Below are 11,065 nucleotides of genomic sequence, written 5' to 3' on the forward strand. Positions count from 1 at the left end.
AAGTACAATTGTTACATTATAGTTCCTTTCTCTATGTGTTACGTTTCGGTGTTGTGTCTCTGTTGTGTCGTAGTTCTCTTATATTTGATACGTTTACCTCAGTTTAAGTTTGTAACCCAGATTAGTTGTTTTTTTCTCTATCGATTTATGAATTTTGAGCAGCGGTATACTACTGTTGCCTTTATTTGCCTTTATTTATATTGAAGAGGAATACACCGGCAATATCGCGGGTCCACAAGTTATACGCCTGAATTTGTAATATACGTATTGTTATGCCGATTGTAAGGTCACAGTGTTCTATGCTTTAGAAATCTTTCTAGTTTGAACATATTGTATTTGCAAAAGTAGCAAAAGGGATTGGACACAAATTATAACAACATTAGTGACATTCTCTCCCAGAAAAAAATCTTTGTTCTAACCGGTCCTTGTTTTCTTACTACAACTCGAAACTATAGGTGACAATGGTAAAATATAGTAGTGTCAATCCCTGTATGATGACGACGTGCAATACAAAAAATTACAATGACCCATGTATATAATTAAATTTAAAATACACCGTTTAATAGTTCATCTGACAGAGGTGGAACGTACAGATTAGTTTACGGATGATATATACTATAGGTATCAGTATCGGATTCGACCCGAAACTTGTTAATTATTGGTAATATTGATTATATGAAAAACAAAATGACCTGGAATGGTGTAATTATATTATAAAGTTGAATGCTTTGGGTCGTCGTGTATACGCAATGACGGCTAACAAATCGGATCACTTTATTTTTTAACAAAAGAAAGGGTTAGTTGCATTGATACAATTCTTTCTGAGAAAATGAGTAAAAAGACAAAAATGAAACTTTCTCCTTTTTTGGGTTTTGTTTAGTAGTACTGAGTTTTGAGCATTCTTTGTTACGGAAAATCCAAATCTGCAAAGAATAGGTAATAGCTTTATATGTTGATTCTTACAAATATTGAAAATATAAGGGTTATACGGAATGAAGCGTCGATGTTGCATTATAATTGGTTTTTAACATTAACCTATAATCTCTGTTTTTGTTGATCACATTATTTTGTAAATATAACGGAACTATAATTGACACCAAGATATTTATCTGGCTATCAAACCAGATATAACCCATCTTTTTCTTTAGTTCAAGACAGTTGTATTCCACTCGTTCTGTGGATTGATAACCTTTACTTCTGTTAGAAATCCATTTGTTAAATTGTCGGCAAGTTCGGCAATTTTGTTAATTGGTTTTCAATAGTTTTTCATGACGTGCATGAATTATGAAAAAAAACAATTACACTAAAAAACCGTATGTTGATCAAGTGTTCGTTAAAAAATAGTTATCAGCATAAAATTACATAAATTATTTTGATGAATTTGTGGTAACATGTATAATACATCATATTTCATTATGAAATGAACAATATATAAGGCTTCTAGAACCATACATTCAGCACAACACTGGACCATCGCACCATTTCAAGTAAGTGTCTTAACCAGTCAAGTCTGTGTATTGTGAGAACAGTGAACTATATGTTGCTTTCATAACAAAGACTGTTTCAAACTTAAATACGATTGGAAATATAACCACATAGATAAGCCTGCCATTCTTTAATTTTTGATGTTTTTTTAATGTTTTCTTTTTGGTTGCTGGTTATGTTCGCTTATTATTTTTTTTAATAATTGTCTATTTGTCAAGAGATATACTCCCTTGAAACCAAGTTTCAATATAAAACAAAACTGTGTTATTTGCGCAGTCAAGTTGCTTTGTTCACCTGCTATACACAGACAATTCATATATATAATCTTATAATCTTTGGTTAGTGATGTCAATAACGAATCAAGTTCGCATAATGTTGACCTTATCTTTAAAATTGATTGGTGTTTTCTTAACACATTGCTTTTCGATCAATTTAAAGAATAGCAGTAAAAAGAGAATGCATCTATGTATTATCGAAATATACATTTCATTTTAGGTACGAAATATAGAATAAAAATGCACGACAAAACCTCCGTTTGTATCTGTTTAAAAGCCTTTAAATAGCAAATTCCTAAATTCTTACCGATAACTGAAATACAAGTTTGAATTTGGGCTTTTATCTTTCTAGTAATGAAAACAGTGAAAACCTATAAACATTTTGTTAACTGAAACAAAAATGGATCACAGGTTTATTTCGACTTACCGAAATTACCGGTTATCCCATTAATTAAGAAAGATAAGTAATTAAGTCTGAAACTGTTTTAACAGCTTTCGATCGCTCGCCATAACACACCAACTTGTTTATCTTGACATGCTTAAACGGACTGAATTGCCAGATATGACTATCAATAAGAACAGAATCTGAAACATTTGAAAGTTTTTCTCTTGCAGTATATTCAATCATTTGAATTGATCAGACAAACTTAACGTTTCAGACTGAATTATTGCTACTAGTGTAATCTAGTGTCGTGTATCTTTAATCTTCTGTTCAAATTGAAATTTACAACATCAGATCCAATACTGTATGTTTTACGTAGAAAACATTAAATTAATATACTCTATCACACAACAGAATTGAAGTTGTGACTATTACATAGTATTTACGATTATGTTTGCTCTTCAGATTTTTTTGCACTCAATGCACGATCAAATTTAAAAAAATGAACACGAAACTTAATCTCAGAATGATATATTAAACAAAATCTGAAAAAATGTTCAATTGAATAATCAATAACTTCTATATTTCTTGACTATTACAGAATGCAAATCTCAGTTGGTAATCTCTTGGCTATCTTTGTCGCAGTCAGCGCATCCTATAAAGGAGGATATGGTTGATACGGAGGTGGACTAGGAGGATACGGTGGTGGATTAGGAGGTTTAGGAGGTGGATACGGTGGATACGGAATTGGTGGTGGATACGGAGGATACGGAATTGGAGGTGGATACGGTGGATACGGAATCGGTGGTGGATACGGAATCGGTGGTGGATACGGAGGTTATGGAATCGGAAGTGGATACGGAGGATATGGAATCGGAGGTGGATATGGAGGATATGGAATCGGAGGTGGCTATGGAATCGGAGGTGGATATGGTGGAATCGGCGGTGGATACGGAGGATATGGAAAAGCCGTTGTTGTTAAAGTACCAGTATCTGTAGGATATGGCGGTTATGGTGGTATCGGAGGTGGATTCAGTGGTGTCAAAGGTGGATTCGGTGGGGTCGGAGGTGGATTAGGTGGTATCGGAGGTGGAATTGGTGGTGGTTATGGTGGTTTGAACAGTTATTCATACGGAAAGGGAAAAGGTAAGATAATGTTTGCTGTAATTTTCTATTTTTCTGACTTGATTTTATTGATCAACGGATGGTTCACACTCATCAATTGGTTTGCATACAGGTTAAATATTGACGTATCATTTGCTATTTTCTGCATAGATTGTTATATAGACTGCAATATTGATGACATGCTTTATTCAGAGGGAAATACTCGATGAAACTGTTGTCAGTTTCATACAAACATTCGTGTTATTACAGGAGAATCATTTTACAATGTCTATGTTATAATTCCACAAGATGACATTTCTACTCAAAATAGGAACCATTATATTTAAAAACATACTTTTTTTTTATTCATAACACATAATATCAAATCTTTGTTTTCTCGAGAAAAAAATAATCCCTCTTATTATTTTCTATTGTCGCAGATTAATTGAACTTTATAATGAATATGACATTCATACGAAACTTCAAACTATGATACGAACTTTATAAAAAACAATGGTATGCAATACAATCTATTTTTTTGTTTTGTAGGATATTAAACATGTTAAACACAGATTACCAACCTTAAGAAACGGACGAAGAATGATGAACTTTTTTTTACATTTTTGAAATAAAATGTAATTATTGTATATAATGTGTATTGACTTTTTTTTTAATTATAAATCTAATGTCACTGTATAAACTGTAACACGCGTGTCTAATTGAATTGTTGTCAGGACAAAACTTCAATTAGTTGTTTTCCATATCGTTTAAATAAACTCATCATAGGTAGATAAAAAAAAAAGATGTAGGGTGAGTGATAACGAGGCAAATCTTCATCCAAGTCACGTAAAAGTAAACCATTTTTTGTCAAATATAGAAAAGAAGATGTGGTATGATTGCTAATGAGACAACTATCCACAAAAGATCAAAGTACGTCTTCAACACCGAGCCTTGGCTCACACATAACAACAAGTAATTCAGGACACCAATAATCACTAAACTTAAGTGTAAAACTAGCAGTCTAGTTTTTATAAGAAGACGAGAAACACTTATGGGATATATGATGAATGTATTATGAAAAATTAGTTCATACATGTAGGCAGTATGATAAAAAGAACCGCTTATTAACTCAACTCTGATTTGAAGGTCTATTTTTGTCAGCATTAATCACACTCAAATGTATTTAACAAAACGTGGTAAAATATATCTTATTCGTACCTCGACAGCAAATGTGTTACAAATAAGTCCTTGATGTACTTTTAAATCAAAATAAAATTATTTAAAGCACTCCTTTGGTACAGGTTATATATGAAAACATGAAGACGTGGTATGATTGATTGTCGAATGAAGTGCAAGCAAACAGATATAGGCAACCGCACGGTCTTCAACAACCAAAAAAGAACCACATACTTTATTGTCTGCTATAAAAGGTCCAGACATGAAAAATAAGAAACAGTTCAATTGAGAAAACAAATAATCTTACTTACAACAAGCCATTTCTGATATACACATATTTTAGTCATGAACCAGCAACAAACACTGAATATCATAAACCTGTATAAAGTTTAAATGATACATCAACAGGATTTTTCATTATTCACAAACACCTTACATTCTAAGCGATAAATGAGTAAATGAATAAGGCAAACAAATGTTATCTCAGAGACAAAAATGTGAATGAAAATGTTAAATCTGTCAATGAATCAAGAACCTGTCCAAAGAGGAGATAACATCCGAAGGCTACCAATAGGTCCTCAACGCAGCGTGAAAATCCCGCACACGGAGATAGGCATCAGATGGCCCCAAAATAAAAAAATGTGTAATTAATAGGGGCAAAAACGATGCGGGGTTTAGCATGTTTTGTGATATTCCAACTGTTCCCTTACACCTCTAGCTAATGTAGATTAAAAAAAAAACACATATGCGCAGTAACAAACAGTTTAAAAGAAGTCCGAGTCCGATATCAGAATAAGTATAAAAGAAACTGAAAAAAACATCCGTATAATAATTTCCCTGTTACAGTAAGAGAATAAAAACAAACCCAAACAAATAAATCAATTTAGTGGAGCTTGCCACTTGGAATTCATCCCCCTGTTTTCGGGAGAATGGCGTGATGACTTATTTTCGGCCAATGCCTTGCACAGAAATGTGGTGTTGCCTGAAGATATTAGTCTGTGTTGTTTCCTTTGACAGTAGCATACGCCCCAACATCCATCCATACTTGATCGTCAATTTCAGTTTCAGTGGGCATGATAATGCTGGTTCTGGTATATAAAGCTCTGTCAAAGGAAAGTTTCTTTGATTTGTACACTATGTGCTTTGATGAGGTAGCTATGATTGGGTATGGATGTATGGTTGTATGTCTCTTATCAACAATTATTGCTGCACACATATGCATGTTTGTTTACATTGGTAACGGTGTAATCTTTCCTGTCACTAGCTTTTACCCACTGTAGAGTGTATTCTAATCTTGTGTTTGGCTTTGGTAAAGGGAAGAATTCAACTCCTGACATATGAGGTTTATGTTGATACCGATCATCGCTGTTGCGTGTTTCCCAAACACAACATTCTACCATTCTTTTTAACTTTATCTATATTTTTGCGGAAATTCCTGTCGGGTATCAAGTGACATTGGTCGCTTACGCTACGCATAACTGATTACATCAGATATAATATGAAAGTCGTCTATACAGCATACATTTTTAATCAAACAGACAAAACTGAATTCAGGAAAATAATCCCCCCGAAAATGGACTATTTTATTTCCCGACCAGGTTTTGACATGCACCAAAAACTGGATTTGTTATATTAGACTGGTATCTTCACACAGTTTGTTTTCGTCAACAATTTTGATATTTATAAAATAACGCATCTAAGAATTCCAATAGAGAAGAAAATTCAACGAGTGACCGAATAATACTTTAATTCACGGATTCGAGTAGTTTGTGAGGTAATTATCAGTGTTCTTGGTCAAGAGATGATTATTTTCGATTTTTAATTCATTGAATATCTATTTATTTTTTATTACATTGGTAAATCACTTTTTATTAAACTTTGTCATTTTGTACGCATTCAATTTGTTTTGATGTTTGATGCAGCGTCTTGTCAACGCCAATTGTTATATGACGTCAGAGGAATGTAATAACCACGCTTATTTCACATTTGAAATTATCGGTTATCATTGCGAACCGATTATTTCACAAAGAAATCAATACGACATTATATGGCCAATTTGATATATTCAAATATCAACAGATGATTTTTATTCCTAATTTATTGATTAGTCCACCTGTACTACGACGACTTTATATATCAATATATAATAATGTTTAACGATTAAAAAAAGAGGGACGAAAGATACCAAAGGGACAGTCAAACTCGTAAATCTAAAACAAACTGACAACGCCATGGCTAAAAATGAAAAAGACAAACAGAAAAACAATAGTACACATGACACAACATAGAAAACTAAAGAATAAACAACACAAACCCCACCAAAAACCAGGGGTGATCTCAGGTGCTCCGGAAAGGTAAACATGCTCCACATGCGGCACCCGTCGTGTTGCTTATGTGATTACAAATCCGGTAAATAGTCTAATTCGGTAGGTCAAATTCATGAAAGGGAAGGGGATTGTAGTTACGACGTAAGGAACATATCCGATATAATTTGTGAAACGGTTATTCCATAACGGTCAACCAACTCGTGATGGCGTCCGTAAAATTTACGAAGGGATGATTTTAACTTCACCATTTGGAACTCTTGGTTTAATAGCTTCTTTGTGAGCAGTAACCCTCTATCAAGAAAATCATGATAGGAAATGCAAGCACGGGAATATCGTATCAATTGGGAGATATATACCCCGTATGCAGGTGCTGCTGGAATGTTGCTACTTTGAAATGGAAAGTTCACAATTGGAAAGCTGAAATCATCTCTTTTGTCGTAAAGTTTTGTTTTGTAAATGATAATACAGGTTTAATAAAAGTTAAACTTCCGCATTTATTCTCGAGTCCCCCCTTTTTTCCCTTTGTATTCTGAACTTTGACCGTAGTCACGTGACGTTAGCGCAATGTGACGTCACTTCTAAATTTTCTAACGTTTGAACGGGAAGCTTGTTAAATCCGAACCACATACCCCGACATTCTCCTATTTTTGAATTATTTTTGCTGCTGTTGTTTCTTGATGTTTTTGAGGTATATGATTTGTGAGATTAGGAAGACCGGAAACGGATCAAGCCGGAGACAATTGATTTTGGAAATAAATGGAGTATGGCAAATATCGCAGAGGATGAACTTTTCAACTCTTTATACTACATATTATTGCAGAGGTTGTGTCCAGTTATATCGTGAACTGTTATTGCGATCACACGTTTTTCCGAATGTTTTTAAATTGAGGATAAATACTTGATACATGTACTGATTTGAAACAGACAGTGCTAGTTTTTACACATCTTATAATATGCTGATATCTTGATGGTGGACGTTTACAAACTATGAAAGGAGAAAACTTTTTAAATTTCTAGAATTCAACAATAAAAACATATAGATATATGCATTTCTAAAGACGGATTTCTTATTAATACATTTTGATATTTTTTCATTGTTTGTTAGTATTATCTTTAATAAAACAGTTGTTGCAGTACTGGTGCAGTGGCGCGATCTGGCAAGATGACAAGGGGGGGTCATTAACCTATAATTCTACGTTAGACCATATGTTAAAATATTCTACTGTGGTACAACAGGGAAGTTGTGTCATTTATTAACGGCTTTCTCTTGTTTAGCAGAGCGGCCGGTTTATCACTGTTATCAGTTTTGAATTTTATCCTCCGAGTACCGAGGAAGCGTTATTCAAATTATGGCCTAGCGTCAGTGTGGGGTCGTGCTCCTTTAATTTTCCCTAGAGGATCTTTTGTTACTTCTGTTACTAGAAGAACACCTACTTGCCAATATTAAAATGCCGGCGGTTTGTATCGTCTTACCAGACCTCGTTTACTGTTTTTCACCTGATACTACATTAAAAGCTCTACAAATCGATTTCGAAAACAATCAAGATTCGCTTCGTATCTCTTTTGTATTTTTCTCTTTTTAATACAATATCTTATCATTAATTATACACAGAAAGATTTCGATTTTCCTTCGGCATGATCTTACACTGTGTTTGTATGTCATCTCTTCGCTATTCCCGTTTCTGTAGTGATGTTGTTAATTCATTATACATAATCGATGTGTTTTGATAAACTATTAAACATCAGATTTCGTTACCTCCAATAACCTAAAACATTTACTAAATTCTCATAGAGGTACAATAGTCAATTTGGAAGTATGGTTGAACCTGTAAATAACTGTGAATACGGCATTGCTACACATTTATGAACATGCCCAGTCTCAGCCGATACCTTTACTCTGAATGTACAAGATAACACTATTCTCTTTACTCTAATTCTTTTGGATGTTGAAAGTGTACTGATGAGTCGGTACTGGCTTAGCACTAGCTTTCTGAAACTGCAACTACTTTCAGATCTGTAATTTAGTATCTTTTTGGAGGTTTTGTCACTTGCGTTTTTTTATTGATCAGATTTGTAAATCCGTTTTAAACTTATTGTTTATTATTACTTTGTTATGTTTTGTAATGCTTGCAAACACTGGTTCATGTGATAGTTATCAAAGGTACCAGGATTATAATTTAATACGCCAGACGCGCGTTTCGCCTACATAAGACTCATCAGTGAATCAGTGACGCTCATATCAAAATAGTTGTAAAGCCAAAGAAATACAAAATTGAAGAGCATTGAGGACCCAAAATTCTGAAACGTTGTGCCAAATACGGTTAAGGTAAATGTTGATTACGGATACTTTTTATACCTATTATCACATGCATGTAGTACTGCCGTAACTATCATTTTACAAGTGAAAATACAAATACATATTAAAATTGTTATTGATATAGAAAGTGTTAAAACATCAAGAGTGATGATATTAAATATTGGGTTGAACCCTGGATACAGGTATGATAGCAGTCCATCTCTAAAACGAGTTACCAAATATCTAGATGATGTAACGTCAAATATAACCGCTGATAACTCACATTCTATGTCACCCAATCAAAGTATATGCATGAAAAATGTCCAACTATCTTGGTCATGTGTTGTTCGTTATTGTTAAGTTTTATTCACATGACTCTTTTATACGTTTTATCAAAACTAAAAGAAATAGGATCGCATGCGACTTTCTCTTGTCTGACATTTATACTATATCAGCGTTATGACTTATAATAATTACTTCTGAAGCTCTTCTGTGTATAATTTAATTGACTTGATGTAATTCCATAAGTCATCATCATCACAATAATTTGATGTATAACACAAATATGCTTGGTTTAACAAGTTTTAAAAGTGACAATGATAGTGTTTTTATATAAATTAGACACAATAAATTGCAGGCAGTTTTCTCATCTTGACTAATATCGGAGAATGAAATTGGCAACATCTTTGATAAAATTTTGAAAATCATCACCGTATTTAGATATGCTTTCCGTAAAGTCTTCTGTGCACTTTTAGTACTGTTATCTAATATAATTATCATTGTGTGTGTCTTTATTTGGGATCAGGTAAACCGTTGTATTTAATCGACGTAGTATTTTGATTGTCATAATGATTATGAATTAACCAGTGTATTGCTACAGGCATTTAGACAAATTAACCCTGTGCAAGATTAATAGATGTCAGACACGTGTTTTGTTTTGCTTAGATGAAAAAAGATTTGATTTCTGTTACTAAATCATCATTACCACACCATTAAACCTTGACAAATTATGACCGTAAATGTCATTGTGGAAGGTAAACAGCTGAAGCCTGAATTTGAATAAAAATGTACCTAAACGATTAAATTCAGTTATGCATTATTATTTAATTCAATTATTTTATATACAAAAATAAATAATGCTTGTCGTTCAAATTCAGAGTACTAGAAATGACCAGAATCATGTAACATATAAAACAGATAATAGAATATATCAAAGAGAGAGCTAATATTTTGAGAATACACATATGCAGTATCTACTCTGTATGGAGATGGGTCGAGCTATGGTTATCTATCTTAACTCTAAACACTTAACAGCTGATATTTCGTAGGAAGAACAGTTCTGAACTTTATTTGTTCAAAAAATATGTATATAAGAAACATGTTGTATTTCGCTGATATGAGTTGAAATTTGATTTCCGATACTAGATCATAATTACCACACCATTACACCTTGATAAACTATGACCATGAATGTCATAAGCTGAATGTATATTGAGACATTCTCCTTAAAAAATGTTAACGATTAAATTATTGCCCTATTAGATAATTCAGTTCATTTTGAATACAACAACAAAAAACGAATCATGCAGTTCAAAATGAGAGAGCTTAATTAACCAGAACCATATTGCAAGTACATTTGTTTTTCGTATTACCAAATATATATATATAAATACTTAAGGGAAACATAGATGAAATGTTTGCTTTTTATCAAAAGGGGTCATGTACAGACAGTATTAACAATCAATACAAAGAAGTAAACAAAGGTCATTTACGTCATCAGTCATAAATAAGAAATAAGAAACAACACGAACTCCACTAAAAACGAAAGGGAAATTAGGTGCTCCGGAAGGGTAAACATTTCCTGCACCGTATACGGTTATTTATTTATGCTCCAATGTACTGATATTTTGTCGAAAGAATTGTTCCTCCGTGTGAATGTAATAGTCGATTCGCTTGTTCCTCCGTGTGAATGTAATTGTCGATTCGCTTGTTCCTCCGTGTGAATGTAATATTCGATTCG

General features: G+C 33.2%; 1 protein-coding gene across 1 annotated transcript; it reads left to right on the plus strand.

The window, feature by feature from the left end:
- Window positions 1-461: 461 nt before the first annotated feature.
- Window positions 462-3,898, plus strand: LOC134716894 (shematrin-like protein 2). Its single transcript, XM_063579908.1, has 3 exons — window positions 462-489; window positions 2,827-3,288; window positions 3,796-3,898. The coding sequence occupies exons 1-3, from the start codon at window positions 462-464 to the stop codon at window positions 3,801-3,803; spliced, it is 498 nt and encodes a 165-aa protein (XP_063435978.1). The 3' UTR covers window positions 3,804-3,898.
- The last annotated feature ends 7,167 nt before the right edge of the window (window positions 3,899-11,065 follow it).

The sequence above is a fragment of the Mytilus trossulus genome, chromosome 4 (assembly GCF_036588685.1).
Source record: "Mytilus trossulus isolate FHL-02 chromosome 4, PNRI_Mtr1.1.1.hap1, whole genome shotgun sequence".
NCBI lineage: Eukaryota > Metazoa > Mollusca > Bivalvia > Mytilida > Mytilidae > Mytilus > Mytilus trossulus.